The sequence below is a fragment of the Carcharhinus amblyrhynchos genome, chromosome 1 (assembly GCF_965287045.1).
Source record: "Carcharhinus amblyrhynchos chromosome 1, sCarAmb.v2.hapA, whole genome shotgun sequence".
NCBI classification, from domain to species: domain Eukaryota; kingdom Metazoa; phylum Chordata; class Chondrichthyes; order Carcharhiniformes; family Carcharhinidae; genus Carcharhinus; species Carcharhinus amblyrhynchos.
Genome location: NC_137324.1, coordinates 108590978 through 108611382, shown reverse-complemented (window position 1 = coordinate 108611382; position 20405 = coordinate 108590978). Strand labels below are relative to the sequence as shown.

Sequence of the window (20405 nt, the reverse complement as noted above, 5' to 3'; positions counted from 1 at the left end):
TTGATGGAGAATTTGGCAACACAGTCACAGGTGTACAAGGAGTATAATAAGAGGCTGAGGACACAGCCTTGTGGGGCACCGGTATTTAGGATAATCGTGGAGGAGATGATGTTGCCTATCCTTACTGATTGAGGTCTGTCGGTAAGGAAGTCTAGGATCCAGTTGCAGAAGGAGGAGCCGAACCCTAGACCACGGAAGTTGGACATGGGTTTTATAGGAATAATGGCGTTGAAGCTGAATCGTAGTCAATAAATAGGAGTCTGACATAGGTGTCTTTGTTATCAAGGTGTTGAGTGTAAGGCCACGAAGATGATGTTTACTGTGGACCTGTTGCAGCAATAGCCGAACTGTAGTGGATCTGAGCAATCTGGGAGGCCAGAATTGATTGGTGACGTGACTAACCTTTCAAACCACTTTATAATGATGGATGTCAGAGCCACCACGCGATAGTCATTAAGGCACACTGCCTGGCTTTTCTTTGGTACAGGGATGATGGTCGTCTTCTTGAAGTAGATAGGGACAGTTGTTCAACAAGGCAAATCACCACCACAATCTTGGGGCAACTACAGGGAATAACTGCCAGCAAAGCCCATATCTCAAGAAATCTATTCTTACTATTATTTGACCATCAACTTATTTGTAATATGCAAAATGTAGTCCACAATACATGCATTTGACAGAATAAATAACTTGCTCAATTACTGAATTTTCATTTGAACTCAAAAATGAAACAAGATATAGATTGGGTGGATTTCAGAGGCTTTTTCCCAGGGCCAGAATGGTTGCTATGAGAGGACACAGGTTTAAGGTGCTGGGGAGTAGACACAGAGGAGATATTAGGGGTAAGTTTTTCACTCAGGGGAATCAGCTGCCGTCAGTGGTGGTGAAGCAAATTCGATAGGGTCTTTCAAGAGACTTCTGGATGAGTACATGGGGCTTAATAGAATTGAGGGTTATAGGTAACCCTAGTAGGTATGGATATCATCAACGCAACTTGTGGGCCGAAGGGCCTGTTTGTGCTGTAGTTTTTCTATGTTCTAAATAGCACACATCAATTAAAACTGCAGAGGCACGTGAAAAATAAACATTTAAACTAATACAATGGTATTTGTGAAATTCTTGGGGCAGAAATAGTTATATAGACAGCCAGAGATATTTAAAATTAAAGTTAGAACACATAAGCTGTTAACTAGGAATCCTTTAATATGTATTCTCTGGCTAGCAGATGCCTTCTGTTTCCTAGCCACAAGTGGGCAAAATACACAATACAATTTTCAATGCATTACACTAATAGTTGCATTACTATTAGTTACATTAAAACATCTCATCCACAGATACCACATGGATATTCCCTTCATAATTACATACAATTTTAACATTTTAAACATGATAAATCTTACTTTTATGCCACCAGAACAGTACTTCAACTATGCAACTCGTCGTCATATTTGCTCACTGCCTTATAAAGAACCTTCCTGTAGGCCGATAGTTTATGTTGTTGACCAACAGTAGAACCAACATTTGGTTCATTTGGTACTTGCAGTGGTTCGGATTACAATTTTAGCAGAAGTTCTGGCAAAGCCACACACGTCCCAGGTTTTCCTCAGTGCATTCTACCAATTAGGTCAAGTCATCCTGCAAAGTGAGACGCATTCCACCAAATTTCTGTCTTCCCTGACAAGCTGCTGTAATCAACAATGGTCTATTCAACAAGCAAATAATATAAGAACATAAGAAATAGGAGCAGGAGTAGGCCATCTAGCCCTTCGAGCCTGCCCCGCCATTCAACAAGATCATGGCTGATCTGTCATGTCTCAGTTCCACATTCCCGCCCTCTCCCCATAACCCTTAATCCCCTCGCTTATCAAAAACCCATCAACCCGCGTCTTAAAAATATTTAACAAGGCAGCCTCCACCACCTCAACGGGCAGAGAATTCCAGAGATTCACCACCCTTTGAGTGAAGAAGTTCCTCCTCAACTCCGTTCTAAACCGCCCCCCCTTTATCTTGAGGCTGTGCCCCCTAGTCCTACTGTCCTTTCTGAGCGGGAAGAGTCTCTCCACCTCTATCCTATCCATCCCATTCATCATCTTATATGTCTCAATGAGATCTCCCCTCATTCTTCTAAACTCTAACGAGTACAAGCCTAGTTTATTCAGCCTCTCCTCATAGCTCAACCCCCTCAACTCTGGTATCAGCCTAGTAAACCTCCTCTGCACTCCCTCCAAGGCCAAAATATCCTCGCGTAAGTGCGGCGACCAAAACTGCACACAGTACTCCAGCTGTGGCCTCACCAATGCCCTATATAGCCGCAGCAAGACCTCCCTACTTTTATTTTCAATCCCCCTCGCTATGAAGGCCAGCATCCCATTAGCCTTCCTGACCACCTGCTCTGAAAATGGTGTCACCAGCTTCTCTGTACAGGATACATTTCACTTGTGATTCTAGCCACAGGAGTTCTATTCAGCATATGGGTGCAACATTTGGTTCCATGCTTCAATAAATCGCTCCACGAATAGTGCAGAGCTGTTTGATGTACACTGCTTCTCTGGTTACTTGACTAGCTGAAATGCAAGGTTTCTAACCTGATTGATTTTCTAGAAGAAATTCTACCCACTATGTTAAAGCATAGGTTTAAGCACTATGTTAAAGCATGGGTTTAACTACACTTATATGCTTTTCACTGAAGTTTGTATCCCTGTATTCAAATAGCTAATGCAAAGCTCATTTTGTATCTACACACTGGGGTATTCCTTGCCAGCAATGGTCCCATTACATTTGCACCCATTATATTTAAAAGGCTGTTTACATATTCCATGGAGAATGTAACCTCACTTTGTCTCAATTCTCTCGCCTTGCGCATTCTTTAGCATTAATTGTACGCTCTACAATATTATGCCTTTTAAACTTTAAAATAATTGAGCAATAAAATTTAGTAAACAATGCCTCATACACGATGCCTACTGATGCATCGTGCATATTTTTAATTATTCTTTACGATATTTTTAGTGCAACTCTTATTTGTTGGAACACTTCAAATTCCAAGCCATTGATTTGTTTCAGACCCCAGAATCAAACCAATGCAACTGAATAAAGCCACTGCTCCTGCTATATTTCATGACAGGCCTGCATATTTTGATCTCGTACAAATTGTATGATGGGACCAGACTTCTTTTGTCACATCTAATCTGTTAAAATCTTTAGGCTTCCCTTGATGGTTGTACCCAAGATGCTGTTGTACAGGCATTAGTTATTTCTCCACATGCCTTAATAATATTCCGGCCAAGCACATTAGGATTGACAGTTTCTCTCTGTACAGATGTTTCCAAATCTGCTGAGTTTATCCAGCATTTTCTGTTTTCTCCAAATTCCTCATTTTCATGAGATCTTTGGTTCCACACTATTTCTGAATGTATCTTCTATTTGTTTTATTAAAGAACAAACACAACACAAGAAACAGGCCCTTCAGCCCTACAAGCCCGTGCCGCCCATTTTAACACTCAGTGAGTGCCTCATTCTAATCCTTCTTCTACCTACAACTTTTGTCTACATCTCGTGGACTCCACAATAGAGGGGTGCAAATTTAGAGAATTATATGTGCGCCAGATTAACGGAGATCCAATTTAGGGACAATTTATTAACACCAATCAGCCTAAAAGCACGTTTTTGGGGTGTGGGAGGAAACCGGAGCACCCGGAGAAAACCCACGCAAGCACAGGGAGAATGTGCAAACTCCCACAGACACCGACCCAAGTCGGAGATCCAACCCGGGTCCCTGTAACTGCACAGCAAACAGCGTTAGTCACTGAGCTGTCGTGTTGCCCGTCAATTGGTCCAGTTTAAGCATACACTAACGACGTGAAGCACTACGCAACTCTCGAAGCAACATCCAAGAGCAGCCCTTGCACGACCCACCATGTGTATGCCCCTTGTTGGCCAACAAGGTGGACCCAATCGCCTGTGGATGCAAAAAAGAGACATCAATAAACATACAACAGCCTTTACAGACACTAACGGAAGATCCCCAGTAGCTCCAACGTAAGAGACAGTTGAGCCATAAAATATGTTGGACAGCCCATAAGAATCTATTAATTCCCAGGAATGTCCTGAGGCTCTTGATCCTCAACTAGAACATTCTTTTGTAAATGTTTCTGTTATTTCCTTATTTCCCACTCTGATTGCTCCTGTCTCAAAAACATCTAAACTCGAAACGTTAGCTGTTCTCTCCACAGATGCTGTCACAGCATTTTCTGTATTTGTTTAAAGCTTATTTATTAGTCACAAGTAAGCTTTACATTAACACTAAAACTAAGTTACTGTGAAATTCCCCTAGTCGCTACAGTCTGGTGCCTGTTCAGGTCAATGCACCCAACCAGCACGTGTTTCAGAATGTGGGAGGAAACCAGAGCACCCGGAGGAACAGGGAGAACTCCATACAGACAGTAACCCAAGCCAGGAATCGAACCCAGGTCCCTGGCACTGTGAGGCAGCAGTGCTAACCACTGTGCCACATGCCCCATTTGGTTCAGATTTCAGCATCCGCAGTAATTTACTTTTATCACAAGTCTTATACGTAAGTCCAATTAATTTAAATATAACAAGAAAAGCAGTGGCCCCAATATTGACCTCTGGCAGGCATTACTGTATACTTCTCTCCAGTCAGAAAAGCATCTATCCACCATTACTCTTTTACCTTCTTTCACACAACCAGTGTACCCAATTAATCACTGTCACTTTAATGCAATGTGTTACTATTTTCCAAATAAGCCATGATATGGGACATCATCCAGTGCCTTTTGAACGTCAGGAAATCCACCTACCGCAACACCTTCATCAATCCTCTCTGCTACTTCCATAAAGAGAACCAGTTTAGTCAGACACAATTTGCCTTTGGCAAATCTGCATTGTCTGTCATATAATCAAGTTGCTCCAGTAGTTCGACAGGATTATCATCTCATCTCAAAGACACAAAGACTGGAATTGTCGGTGAATTGTCAGTAAAAGCAAAACCAATTTTGACTTGTTCAGTTAAATCTACTTATTATTACAATAGTTATCAATAGTTCCCCACCACCACCTCCTCAAAGGCAATTAGGGATGGGCCATAAATGTTGGTCTAGCCAACAATGCCCACATTACCATGAAGGAATAAATTTAAAACACAACATTTTGTTTCAATTATTTGGTTGCTGGGAGGTGATGAAAAACAAAAGCACTCAGTGGAAACTGCGACCTGTAGACTTATGCCACATTCTTTGGGTGATATGGTGGCATAGTGGTTAGCTCTGCTGCCTCATAGAGCCAGAGACCTGGGTTCAATTTCCAGCTTGGGTCACTGTCTGTACAGAGTCTGCACGTCCTCCATGGGTTTCCTCCAGGTGCTCTGATTTCCTCCCACAATCCAAAAGATTTGTTGGTTAGATGCATTGACCATGCTAAAGTTTCCCTCAGTGTGGCCAAATAGTGCTGGAGTGTGGCGACAAGGGGATTTTGACAGTAACTTCATTGTAATGTTAATGTAAGCCTATTTGTGGCTCGAATAAATAAACGTTAACTCCTTTTGCATCCTCAATTCTATTCTGACCCATGGCACCACTCATCCAGCTTCCCACGACGGCAAGAACGCTTGGAAAACTGCGGCCTAGCTGAAGGTGAGAAGTGCTTGTCCTCCCCATCCTACCTTGGTAATGTTCAACTTCAATCAGATACTCAATATTCACATCAAAGTGTCCCAGTTCAGAACCATTGTCTTAGATTGCATGCCCAGCCCTGTTTACATAACACAGCATGAATGAAAATTTCACCACACGATACTCACTCTCTAAAGCTGGGGATAGTTCTGAAACATCGAGAAGCGATGAACAACTCAGTGATCCACCTTTCGTAAAGCTGCCATTGGTCGCTGCCTTCTTCTCAGCTTCAGTTTCAAAGACGTTGGACATTTTTAATACAAGCGACTCGTTTTTTAAAAATAAATCCTTTGGGCATTAACGTTTGTTTACTTAAAAATAAACATTTACATTTAAATAAATATATCGACCTTTATTGCGATTTTTTATATATATATAAAAAGAGTTCAGGTAAAAAAATTCCAAATAAGAGAATAAAAATATAACTATTGTTATCCTGCCCGCCGCGCACACTGTGAGAGTTCGGTTCAACGCCAGCTGTCGCCCTGGTTACAGAGGAAGCCTTTCCCTCAGTCTACGGGCGCTCAGCGGCCTCCAGCCCAGCCCAGCCCAGCCCAGCCTCGGCTGTGGTTCCAAAGTGCTGACGCTGTCCGCTACGCTGGAGCCGACTGCAAAGCGGGAAATGAGGCGGCTGAACGCTCGAAGGCTTCCAACGCTCCATATCTTAGCAGTCGCCGTTCCAGTTCCCTGCGGCTCTGTGAGGTCACAAAGGACTGCCCCTGTGCAGTCACAATGGACTGTGTCGATGTGGGCATTACTGGGCATTTTATCACAACACGAGCCTCCTGCTCCCCAACTAGGGCTTGCTCACAAAAAGGGGGAGGGAGGAGGGGGACATGCAGTCTGCTCCCCTGTTGTCCACTCCATTAGACATTTTGGGCAGCACCTCTTATCACCTAGAAGGACCGGGGCAACAGAGGCGCTGGAATACCACCACCTGCAAGTTCCCCTCTGAGCCACACACCATCCTGATTTGGGACTGTATTGCCATTCCTTCAGTCACTGGGTCAAACTCATGGAACTCCCTCGCTAACACCATATGGACGGCCACACTTCAAGAATATAGGCATTAGGAGCAGAAGTAGGCAAATTCAGCCCTTTGAGCCTACTCTGCTATTCAATCAGATCATGGTTCATCTCTCCCTAGTCTTAAATCCATCTCACCACCTGTTTCCATATCCCCTTAACCCTTTTTTATTAGAAATTTATCCATCTCCTTTTTGAAACCATTCAACGATTCAGAAGGCAGCTCCCCACCACCACCACCTCAACAGCAATTAGGGTGGCCAGTAAATTCTGGCAAAATCAATAATGCCCCCATCCTGTGAATTAATAAATAAAATAAATTTGGGCATAAGAAGCATTAATGTTTTGGACTGTGAAGTCATTCAAGTTTGAAGAACTATTTGGAGTGCCAATTGTAACAATCACAAGCAATAAGAATTTAAATACTTGCTTGTTGATGTTCTGAAGATTGGTGAATCATGGGCGCTAATGATGACAAGTTCCAGAAACCCAAAGGAGCAGGAGAAAGGTTATCCATTTCACTGATCAGGATTTTTTTCCAGGGAGTGGAAGGACAGCAGGTGGCACAGTGGTTAGCACTGCTGCCTCTCTGCGCAGTGGGTCATTCCTGGCTTGGGTCACTGTCTGTTTGGAGTCTGCACCCACTCCCCATGTCTGCGTGGATTTCCTCTGGGTGTTCCAGTTTTCTCCCACAGTCTGAAAGACGTGCTGGTTAGGTGCATTGGCCATGCTAAATTCTCCCTCAGTGTACCTGAACAGGTGCCAGAGTGCGGCGACTTGGGGATTTTTCACAGTAACTTCATTGCAGTGTTAATGTAAGCCTACTTGTGACACTAATAAATAAACTTTAAACTTTAGGACACCGCTGACTGAGGCATTATTTGCATCATGGACCATGATGAAATTTCCTGACATTCCTTATCTGAATCATTATTGAACCATAGCTTTCCACCAAAATAATAGCAAGTCTAGTGCAAATTTTGTTGTTATGTGTAAATTGTGCTGCATGTTTTGGCATAGAGCAGAAATGGTGTGAGTTGTCAATCACTGTTACATTGTTAACCATGTTTCATCAATATCATGATGTTAACCTACTTGTGAGTTTCAAAAATTTGCTGTTAATTAATTAACACATTAATTACAAATTAAACTCGTTGTAGAAGATCAAGGCTGATAACAGCATTGCAGTAACATAAACCAAGATTTATGTTCCTGCAATGTCTCTCAATGAATCATAGAATCCCAACAGTGCAGAAGCAGGCTATTCAGCCCATCAAGTCTGCATCAACTCTCCAATAGAGTATCTTACCCATGTCCATCACGCACTCTGCCCCTGTAACCTCATGTATTTACCCAACTGATCCCCCAACCTGCGCATTTTGAGACACCACGGGCAATTTAGCACAGCCAATCCACCTAACCCGCACATCTTTGGACTGTGAGAGGAAACTGGAGTGCCCTGAGGAAACCCACGCACACACAGTCATTCAGTGCTGGAATCGAACCCAGGTCCTTGGTGCTGTAAGGTAGCAGTACAAACCACCACAGTGCCCCCCATGAAGGTCTAGTGGTGCATTGGGTAGCATCCTTGCCCTCTGAGCCAAAGGCTCTGGGTTTAAATCCAAACGCTGGACTTGAAGGCCAGGCAAGATGCATTTATAATTTGGCCAAAATTCTTCCAGTACAGCAATGGCACAAACAGTTGTAGAATACTATTGGTCACCCAATCTTAGTATAGAATGATGCCTCTCAATCTAATCTTTCTTTCCCTCCCTTTCTCTTTCTGTATTTCATTTCATTCTCATTCATGGTGTTTCTTCTCTGCCATTGAGCTGATTCAGTAACCTTAAGGAGATTTCCTTGGGGTGTCCTCTTGTATTCAGCTAATTTCAGTAAACACAAAGACTTGCGAAAGACAGTATGTTGTCAAAGATGTTCTTTATTTGACCATTGCATTGGGAGAGAGATGGTCAGAGGATTCTAACTTCTCTCATTCCTTACATCACATGTGTACAACAGATATACATTTCTGAAGGTTTGATGCTCTTGGCCAACCTGTCATCCAAGCTGGATGGCCCAATTACGTTAATACACTTTATTTACATTGGCCAATAGCATTCTATCTGCTCGCAGAATTAGGAATTCATTAGTCCATCGAACCCAGAAGTTCTTCTCCTGTTGCCTAGTAACCTTACCTATGCAGAGCCAGTAGCTTCAAGGGTCGCCCCCTAACACTGTAGTTGTGAGAACAAGAAGGGAACTGTCATCGCTGGTCTGTGTTCTGTCCCTCTATCAATGGAGGTTGAATTGCAGCTATTCATTACAAGTAGAAGCTGAATCCTTCTATTCATTTCAATTACCTTGGTTGATATAGTGTGAGAGTACAGGAAAACTGTATGTTCTTGGAACAATATTGTCCTCTTTTATTATCTTTCAACATTTTTCTGCTGAATTTAAGTACATATTGACCATAGAAACAATCTAAAGATTAGGTGCTGTTGTGTTTTTATGTATTTATGGAATTGTTTAGCATTGAAGGAGGCTATTTAGCCTACCATGCTTGTCCTGGCTTTTTGAAAGAGCTATCTAATTAGTCCCATTCCCCTGCTCTTTTCCATAGGGCTGCATTTTCCCCTTTCCAGCATAAACAAACACTCTCTTCATTTCCCTTTTCTTTTTTGTCAATATTGTTAAGTCTATGTTAACAACAATAACAGTTTATATTTTTGTAACATTACAATCCTGTCAGGGATGGTTATTATTTAAAGATAAAATCCTAACGCCTTGCAAATAACCTGCAAATAACCAACACAAAGATGCTACAAGATTTAATGTCTTTAATCAAAAACAAACATTATTGTATGTATAAAGAGAAATTAAATAAAGCAAAGCCTACTAACTGAATACTATAGCTTATAAAGACTTATACCATTAACTCAGTTCTACCTTTTGTTCCCTCCCCACCCCCACCCAACAGCCAAGAGTTCCTTTATCTTTTAAAACCTTGAAAGTTCATTTGTTTTTCCTGGTATCAACTCAAAGGTATGAAGTTGTTGGCATATATCCAACTATTTCTCACAAACTTACAGGCTAACTCTGCTGACTGCTTTCTGCCAAAGAGCCCTAGTGGACCACTATAGCTTTCTTCCACGAGCTGCAAGCAAATCTCCCCATGGCTTTTCCTCAACAAAATCCAAAACTAAACTGTCTGCTTCTGTTAGCAACCACACAGAAAAAAATTAAAGAAAATAACCTTCTAACCAAAGCTCCACCCTGATCCACTATCTCCATGGAATTGTGGCATGTTTTGGGATGGTTCAATTAAACAAGTTATTTTACCTTCAACATATCTCTTTGATTCTGTAACCCACATGAATAAGTCAAATCGCTAATGGATGTAATTACCCTCTTCAAAATTGTAGGCGTTATTCCTTAACAACATGTTTGTACCTGGTCTTACCTTCTTTTGATCTGGCATCTATATGAATTATTAAAATGTTTAATTGCTCCCTTATAAGCTCAGAGTGGATAATTTATTATTTGAAGTCTACACCTCTACCACTGACTTTGCAAGACAAACAGAAGTTACCATTTAAGTGTAATAAACCCAGATTTGTTTGAGTTGTATTTACATCAGGGTTGCCCCCCAATTTATGGAATTAAAACTTTGATTCTGAAAACTGGAATTACATTCTAAAACAAGGGAATTATGAACTGGAATTCACAACGGTCCAGAAGGAGGCCAATCAGCCCGTCAAGTTCTCACTGCCTCTCTGCAAGAGCATTTTTATCTAATCTCACTCCTCTGCCTTATCTCTATAACCTTGCCCATTCTTTCTTTTCACGTAGAAATCCCTTTTGGATATCTCAATCAAACCTACCTCCACCACCCTCTCAGGATGTTTGTTTCAGAATCCAACCATCCTTTGGGTGAAAAAAACTGCTCCTTTTGCCAATGATTTTGAATCTGTACCCTCTAATTCTTGATGCTCCCTTGAATGGGAATAATTTCTCACTATTTACCTGTCCAGAGCCCTTAGGATTTTGAATACCTCTATCAAGTCTCAGCCATTTTTTCTGCAAGGAAAACAGTCCCAACCTCTCCAATCTATCCCCATAGCTACAATTCTTTATCCCTGGAATCATTCTTGTGAATCTTCTCTGTCCTCCCTCCAATGCTTTCAGAACTTTCCTAAAACATGGTGCCCAGAACTGGACACAGTACTCTAGATGAGGACTAAAAGCTAATGTCTTACATAATGTCAACATGACATCCTTACTATTATACTTAATGCCCCTATTAATAAAGTCTTAAATATAATATGTTTTATTAATTGCTCTCTCCTCTTCATTGACTTATATACATATACGCCACAGCCCCACTGCTCCTGCATCTCCTTTAGAGTTTTTCCCCTTTTTTTATATTGTCTCTCCATATTTTTCCTGCCACAATGAATCACTTCACACTTCCCCTCATTGAACTTCATCTGCCATCTGTGTGCCTAAACCTTACGATACAATGGTCACTGTCCCTAAATGCTCTCACACTGATACTTGATCGACTTGAGCCATTATTCCCAGAATCAGGTCCAAGAATGCCTTCCCTCTAATTGAACCGGAAACATACAACTGCAGAAAATGATCTTGAATACATTCCAGGAACTCTTGCCCCCGCTTGGCACTATTCCTTTCCCAGTCTATATTTAGCTCACAGAGATAAAAGTCAGAGATAGAGTCAACATAGATAAAATGTGGCTTCTATAATTATTTGAAAGCAAATAATTTACCAGTATTAGAGATAAATGAGGTTATTATTTTTAACTGTAGTTAGCATTACACTTAAAAATTTTATGACCTGAAGTTTGAAATTCCCACAGATATTTGCAATTGAAATTTTTTCATTACTATCTATTATTTGCAGCATTACACGGCTTTGTTCGCTGAAAAATATTCTAATCGTTTGTCCAGTCAGTTGTGGTGGAAATGTAACACTGGAGGATGAGGAATATCAACATTGTGATGATTTGGTCATCAAAACAATGCCCTCTCTGCCTGTTCAGGGTATTGTGAAAGATCCTTTAACATTGTTCAAAGAAGAGTTGGAGCTTCTACTGGCCAACATTCAGCTCTCAATCAAAACAGAATTATGCCATTCATCTCAGTTGATGTTTGTTGGACTCTGTAGTGCAGAAAATGGTTGCAGTATTTCCCAACCAAGCTATAGTAACAATACTTCAACAGTAATTCATTTGTTTTTAATTGCTATGAGATGCGTTATATAATTGAAAGTTTGTTCTTGGTAAAATAGGTATGGGAAATTATAGTATTATAGAATCATATAATCCCTACAGTATGTTCATCCGACAGAAGGAATTCTTCAGTTGTAAGCAATAAAAAAACTTACTTCGCAAGTAAATCAAAGGAAAAGATTTAATCAAAGAAACTTAATTACTGCAACACTTGAGGCCACATCTGGGCCATGCAAGCACCCTGTAATTCCCAACTGTTTCTATTTATACTGACCACATCATTTTCATAGAATCAGAGAATCCCTACAGTGCAGAAGGAGACCATTCCACCCATCGAGCCTGCACCGACAACAATTCCACCCAGACCCTATCCACATAACCCCGTGTATTTACCCTGCTAATCTCCTGACACTAATGGTCAATTTAGCCTCATTTTTTGAGTGTGAGAGAAAACCGGAGCACTCGGAAGAAACCTATGCAGACACGGAGAATGTGCAAATTCCACACAAACAGTGACCTAAGGCCGAAATTGAACCCAGGTCCCTGACACTGTGAGGCAACAGTGCTAACCACTATGCCACTGTGCTGCCCTTTTTTTTGGTCAATTTGTGATTGGTTACATTGTCTACCAGGTCAGCTGATCAGCTGACCCTCACAACATGTTACCATTGGTTACATTATAACAGATTCAATGTTATCATTGGTTACATTTTAACACAGTGCAGAAGGAGGCCGTTTGGCCTAACGAATATCTTACCCAAATCCTTTCACCCACCCTAGCCCTGTAGCCCCCTAGTGATTATAAATATTAGGTATAAATGATAATTTCTGCTAAAATCTAGTCAATCACTGTCAAGATTGTGGCAACTAAAAACCTACTGCTTTATGACATGAAACAAGTGTCAACAAATATAAATTAAATCAACAATTCATTTTTTCAAACCAGCAACACAAACGTAGACAATTCTCAGCTCATTCGAAGAAACTCAGTTTTCCATTGTCACATTGTAATTTTTTGGCTCACTTTCAAACTGCATTTATCATGTTGTACTTCCACTCTCCTGCTAATGGTGATGCTATAGTACCATATGTTTAAATCTCCCAGCAGTTCAGCTTCCCAAATTACTGTATCATTTTCTGATTAATTACATGTAATATAAACTAACAACAGAATAGATTACTTTAAAATGGTAATTGAATTAGATCTGTCCACACTGCCCTACTTAAATCCTGTCCTCTTACCCTGTTCCAGTGAAAGATGCACTTTGTCTTGACACCCACATGCAACACCAGTTAAGCTACAATCATATAAAACATGCAAACACGTGGAGGTAAAAGTGTTCTTTTGGAAAAAATAAGCTGCTTATTATTAATAACCTGATAATTAATTTGCCCTCTCAGGATGCGCACATTTGCAATTCATGTAATTGTGTCAATAGATGATTAATTACAGAGAATAATAAGCATAATTAATTAAAAACCTGCTGACACAATGTCAGGAATTTGAGACGTGCTCATCTTGAGGGTGTAAATTAGTTATCAAGTCATTAATTACAGAAAATAACACGCATTCTGTTTGTTTTGGAGAAACTTCACCAACAAACACCACTACTGAGCTGCCTCCCCCCACCCCTCCCCATCATTGAGACCCATTCTCTTCTCATCTTCCACTGCCCTTGCTTTTATTGTGTTTTTATTTGTCAGTATAACCAAATCCATCTTTTCTGATCTTTAAAAAATCAGTCTGAACAAACAATATTCAATATTTTTCCTGTGGCATTTCCTACTGTTTGTTTGGGCTTAAGGACAGAAGATCACAAATCATGGTATATGGTTCTTTCTCAGGCTTGTTGACAATAGTGTTCCCCAAGGGTCAGTAGTAGGACCATTGCTTTGTTCACATATATATAAATGACTTGGATATTGTACTGCAGGGTCAAATTTTAAAATTTGCCAATGATACCAAATCTGGAGGTCTATCAAACAGTGAAGATGATACAAATCAACTGCAAGAGGACGTAGATAGGTTAGCAGAATGGGCAGTCAAGTGCCTGATGGAATTTAATAGAGTAGTGTGAGGTAATACATCTTGGCAGAAGGAATAGATAGGGAAAGGCAATATAGGCTCATCAGTACAGTTCTGAAGAATGTGCAGGGACAGTGAGAACTAGGCGTTCATGTGCATATATATCTATGAATCTTCAAAGGGCGGCACGGTTGTACAGAGGTTAGTACTGCTGTTTCACAGCACCAGGGACCCAGATTCAATTCCCGAATTGAGTCACTGCTTGGAGTTTGTGTGGTCTCCCCATGTCTGCATGGGTTTCCTCCAGGTGCTCCGGTTTCCTCCCACATTCTGAAGGACATACTGGTTAGGTGCATTGACCCGAACAGGAGCCGGACTAAGGGAATTTCAATGGTAATGTAAGCATTACTTGTGGCTAATAAATAAACTTTAACTTTACTTGAATGTGGCAGGGCATATTGAGAGAGTAATTAGCAAAGCCAATGGGACTTGGCGAGGGGAATGGTATTGAGTACAAAAGCAGGGACAATTATGTTGAACTTTGTAAACCTTTGGTTAGACCAAACCACAGAATTGTGACCAGTTCTGGTCAACACAGTTTAGGAAAGATGGGAGTGTTTGTGAGAGGGTACAGTATAGGTTTGTCAGGTTAGTTTCAGGGTTGAAGGATTTTAGCTAAAAGGTTAGAGAAGCTGGGATTGTTCTCTTCAGAACAAAGGAGGTTAAGCAGAGACTTGCTTAATGTGTGCAAGATTATGACAAGTTAGCTACAGTTGACAAAGAAAAGTTGTTCCCATTAGCTGATGGTGCAAGGGCTAATGATCACAGATTTAAGGCTTTTGACAAGAGATACATGGGGTATGTGAGGAAAAGCTCCTTTAAGCAATGAACTGGAACTTGCTGACTACAAGGGTGATGGAAATAGAAATGATAAATAACCTTAAAAGGAAATTGAATGGGCGCTTGAGGAAAATAAACATGCAGGTCTATGAGGATAGAAAGGGAGAATGGGACTGATTGGATTGTTCTATGAACAGCCAGCATGGACTCGATCGGCCAAATTGCCTCCTTCTGTGCCATGTGAACTCTGTGGCTCTATGAAGTGAAAGCCACATATAAAAATGTCCTTGACAAACTGTTTCCAATGGTTGGTTCTTCAGCCAAATCTGATCCAAACTATAAAAAAATCAAGATGCATGTGACATGTTGATCTACTGAGAAATATCTGGAAGCCTATATCTGGAAACAACTTGATAAATGTCACTCCCCTTTTTGTTTAGAAGAAGCTGTCCTGTCAAGACATATGATGCATCAATTCCATTGTGATGGTTTGGAGGAATCTTATCACCTTGAACACATGAAAAAAAACATAAACTCCATAGAAGATTCTGTTAATAAAAAAATAGAAAATAAATGAATTCTGTTTTTTACATTTTTGGATGTACTGCTTTTAAATAAGGTAAAGGAAAGGAAAAATCAAAAATTTGATTTGATTACAAATTCACTTACCTCTGATGTACCTTGGAAGAAGTTATTTTTATATAATTATAGTTATTCCATTGAGGCAGTGATTTAAAAAATACTATAGCAATTAACAACGATGCACTACTTTGAAATAACTTCTGGCGTCCATGGTCATAAAAGAATACTAATTCTGTTTTTAAAAATGCCTGCCAAGAAGAACAATGGATGTTACATCAAAGGACATCCTTGATCGGAAATGGAAATTGTATTTTCTGACGTGGCTTTCAAAGCTGTATGCATGAAATGGAAGATTACTGGCAAAAAAATGAGTGGGAAGTTAAAATTTGTCAGTTGCTACAATAACTGATGAGAATTTCTTTTAACATTAGCTTTAGGAATTAGAACGTAAGTTGGGTAGAAATGACACTGACCTACAGTGAAGTAACTTTTTTCTTTTTTGGCAGTCCCTCATGGTCGAGGATGATTTGCTTTCACTCCGGGGAGATGGGTTCTGTGGTGGCTGAATAGTCCAATCCTGGGGCCGCACACTCTGCCACAGGTTTGGCAGGTGGTGTTTGATGAGGTGGGTGAATGGGATGCTTTAGATTCTGTGCCCTCTTTCCGCTATTTACACTTGGCCTCCACATGCTGCATCCACTGATGCTCAAGGTGATTGGCACCTTTGAGGATGCTTCTTCTCCAGTTTGTGCGAGCTAAGGCAAGCGTTTCTCACATGTCAATGGGGATGTTGCATTTATTTAAAGAGGCTTTCAGGGTATCCTTATAGCATTTTCTCTGCATTCTTATTGATCACTTGCCATTGTGGAGCTCGGATTAGGGCACTTGTTTGGGAGTCTTGTATCAGGCATGTGGACAATGTGGCCTGCCCATCGAGCTGGTCGAGCGTGCCCTGTGCCTTGATGCTGGGGATATTGGCCTGGGAGAGGATGCTCACGTTGGTAAGCCTATCCTGCCAATGGATTTACAGGATTTTGCAGAGGCAATGATTGTGATATCTCTCCAAGGATTCAAGGTGTCCGTTGTACATTGTGCATGTTTCTTCAGGTGTCGGAAGACAGCACTGGCACATTGGAGTTGATGCTGCATTTCATCTTCAATGCCTGCTTGCACTGAGAGGAGGCTGAGAAGAATGAAGCGACAGTGGCATGTTTAGTGTCCCTTCTATAAACAACACATGGTGCCTCTTAATGGAAAATGGTTTATACTGAAACACTGCACTCCAGACTTTTTTATGTTATCTTTGCCAGATTAAGAATTGGGCAACTCAACAGAGCCTCATAGTGCGATGACACAAGTACCTGAAGTAGGATAGTTGACTTCCTTACTGGTGGTATGAACACCTGGAAACACTGACAATAATTTTGCCATCCTTTCCAAAAATATATTATATGAAGGAAGCCTGATGCTTAAAGATCACATTGTGATCTTTATATATTCTGACAATATATAAAAGAGTTTCATGTCATTCCGAAAGTAAACTTGGGCTGAATTTTATGGTTACAAATTGGGTGGGTCACGCCCCTACAGCAATGGAACATGGGATGTGATGATTCAGATCGACAAGATTAGATCATCACGCCAGTCTCAAATATTATGCAAGGTGAACTGGCACTTACATCAGAAACCCACCCACCATTTTTAAATCACCAGTTAACAAGTTACTAAGCTTGTACAATGAGCTACCTGTATAACGAGATTGTACAATAGCAGAAGAATAAGCCTGCCATCTTTCATGGCCAAATGGAGCAGCAGATTCTGCTGGTGAAGGTGGTAGCGTCTGTATGATATTTGAGCTCAAACTCTTTTGAGCCTTCATTTAAAAAAATCAAGAGAGGCTCAAAGAGCAGGGCTTGATTTTAAATTTTTTACCTCAGTTTTCAAATCCCTCAGTGGCCTCACTCTTACCTATCACTGACATTCCCCAGTCTCGCAACCGACTGGGATCCCTGCCTCTTGCACATTTCAATATTTAATTGTTCCATCATTGCAAACGATGCTTTCATCTGCTTGAGTCCTCAGGTCTGGAAGATCAGCTTGAAATCTCTCTGCCTTTTTACCTCTCTCTTGTCCCTTAAGATACTCCTTACAGCCTACTGCTTCAACCACCCGTTCCAATGTCTTCTTATGTAACTTTGCTTCAAGTTTTGTTTGATGATGTTCCTATGACATAATATGGGACGGCTGTTAAAGGCAATATAAAGTTGCTGTCGTTGCAGTACTCATCTCCACTGCTGCACTTTGGCCTGTGTTCTTCACATAAAATTTAATTTCCTTTTGTCCCTCTTTCCTGAGGGCATTCTTTTGTATAAAGTAGAATAACCTCTTCTCAAAGCTGGAAGCTGAATTACAATGTGGACATAGGGAGTCTTATGTCTCATTCATCTATATCTAATTTGTTGTCCAAATTCAAAATAACAATCAGGGTTTATCTTTGTCTTTTTACCTATTGTTGGCAGTCTTTCATCTGCTCCTATCGTGATTTTTTTCTCTTTGAACAGGTTGCTAGCTGGTCACCAGGGGCTTATACCTTGACGGGGACCACTCCACATCAAATATGGATGACCAGGAATCTCTCCCATTCTGACCACCAACCATTTGCATATTTAGAAGGATTTTGCAGTTAATATTCAACCTGTTGGCTGCATTATGAACACACCTTCCTTGGTCATCAGGTCCTAGGATGAGACCTGAACCCAGAGCTTCTTGGTTCAATATTACAAAATACAAAATATTTTCAATATTACAAAAGCAAACTGTGACAGATGCTGAAAAATTGAAATAAAAACAAAAGATGCTGGAAATGCTTAGTAGGTCAGGCAGCATCTGTGGTGAGAAAAAGTTAATGTTTCAGATCAATGACCTTTCATCAGAAGCTGATAGACCTGTTCTGAACTAAGGTTAGTGACCTGAAATGTTAACACCTTCCTCTCCATAGATGCTGTCTGACCTGCTGAACATTTCCAGCAATTGTTTATCAATACCTGATATGACATTATTGCCTGTCTTAATATCAATCCATGATGAGTGTCATGCAATAAATTTTCAGATAATATGCTGTTGGTGGGATCTTGTTGGTTTGTTTCCCCAAATTGTCCACTGTGTTCCCCTGCAGTTACAACAGTGAGTATATTTCAAAGAGCACATCATTAACTGTAATGTACCTAGGGACATTCTGAGTTCATGAAGGTCACTATATAAATATAAACTTTTACTATTTGTATTATCGTTACAAATATTATTGATTCTACTGAGAGGTTTTACTCCATCATTTAAATGTATATATCTAATATATTAAAAATCTTACAATTATCTGCGGTTTGTTTTGTACCACTTTATGTGGTGTTACCATAATTTTGTCTGACCTTTTGTCTCACTTTTATATCATTATAAATTCCTTTGCCAAAATTTCAAATGACCTTTATGCAACTTCATCACACTGTAATTGCATAAACTGAGCACTTGGGGGCTTAGTGCCTTATCTGCGCCTTTTTGTAGACTGTCTCTGAAAATTTTTAAAGCCTCTTTTTGTCATCTTGTCTTTTCCCTTGGCTAAGTTTAAACTTAATCTTTTTCTTAACAAACTTTTCACATTTTTCTGTCTTAGACACTTCAAGCCTTGATTATCCTGTGGGAAAATGAGAAATCAGCCCATTCCCTGTTGTTTGGTTCATTTTAAGATCTCCAGGAACAATCCTTGTACCTGTCAAGGCTTTTAAGCTTGTATTTATTCATCTTTAACACCCTACATGGGGAGCAGGTAGCTCGTTGGCTGGACAGCTAGCATGTGGATCTGATTAATATTAACAGCACGGGGTTTGACTCCTGTTCCAGCTGAGACAGTCTCAGGATCTACCTTGTCACCCTAACAATAACAAAAAAAATCAGGGCACTTACCCATAGTTTGGCAAATAATCACCAAGCATGTTTGGGCAGAGAACGTAAGAAAAAGAAAGTCCTGCAGACCTAGCGCATAAGTTGTTCCTCTTGGAAAAGCTGACAGATCCTGACCGCAGCAAGTACTGTCACACTCCTCTGGGTTAGCCCACTTCGTTGTGTAGCCCCTAGCCATGTCAATGATTGTGCATTTGCTGAATGGACGCCATCCACACTTTGCTGTTGCTACACACACATGGTTGCTTCCCCTCCCTGACCCTACAGTTACATAAGACCCAATCCAAGGACATATGGATTAGGTGGATTGGCGATTAGTGTCAAAGTTAGGGTAAATGCATGGGGTTATGGGGATAGGGCTTGGTGGGATTGTGATTGGTGCAGACTCAATGGGCCGAATGGCCTCCTTCTGCACTTTAGTATTCTATGATTATATGATTCCACTTTGATTACTTGGACTCAGATCCCACTGAAGACTCACAACTAAGTAACAGTGTATACACATGCACAAAAAATGTAAAAATATATATGAAAACAAGCTAGTAGAAAAATTGGATAGGAAACATTGAGTAAGAAGGGGAACTAACAGCGCTCAAAGTTGAAAAGTCACCCTCTGGATGGAATGTACCCTAGGTTGCTGTAGGAAGTAGGGGTGGAATTACAGAGTCACTGACCACAATCTTCCAATTCTCCTTAGAGACTGGAGTGGTGCCTGAGGACAGAGGGGTCACCAATAAGACAGCATGGTTCAGAAAGGGAAGACGGTGTCCCCCAGGATTCAGGGTTGGGGACAGTGCTCTTTTTGATATATATTAATGAACTGGACTTAAGTACACATAGCATAATTTCAAAATTTGCATATGACACAAAATTGATAAAATAGTAAACATGAGAAAAATAATAATCAGGAGGACATACACTGGCTGATGAATTGAATGGACACATGACAAATGAGGAAAACCTTCCACTGGTTGGAGTCATACCCAGAACAAAGGTTTGTGGTTTTTGGAGGATAATCTCCTCAATTCGAGGGAATCG

The 20405-nt window shown here is 40.6% G+C and overlaps 1 protein-coding gene and 1 long non-coding RNA gene across 5 annotated transcripts in view; one reads left to right on the top strand and one right to left on the bottom strand.

Moving 5' to 3' along the window:
- Nucleotides 1-6351, bottom strand: part of LOC145344011 (coiled-coil domain-containing protein 158-like) — a 134477-nt gene extending 128126 nt beyond the window's left edge. For all 4 annotated transcript variants that reach the window (XR_013886827.1, XM_080190675.1, XM_080190685.1 and 1 more), the window contains exon 1: nucleotides 5819-6351. Coding sequence is in view for 3 of the 4 variants with exons in the window: in XM_080190675.1 (XP_080046801.1) it covers nucleotides 5819-5942 (124 nt within the window). In the remaining variant the exon portion in view is untranslated. The remainder of the gene's footprint in view (nucleotides 1-5818) is intronic.
- LOC145344020 (uncharacterized) overlaps nucleotides 1-18731 on the top strand; it is a 45678-nt gene extending 26947 nt beyond the window's left edge. The window contains exons 2-4 of the long non-coding RNA XR_013886828.1: nucleotides 15272-15450; nucleotides 15920-16038; nucleotides 17975-18731. This is a non-coding gene — a long non-coding RNA (uncharacterized LOC145344020). The remainder of the gene's footprint in view (nucleotides 1-15271; nucleotides 15451-15919; nucleotides 16039-17974) is intronic.
- Nucleotides 18732-20405: the final 1674 nt, after the last annotated feature.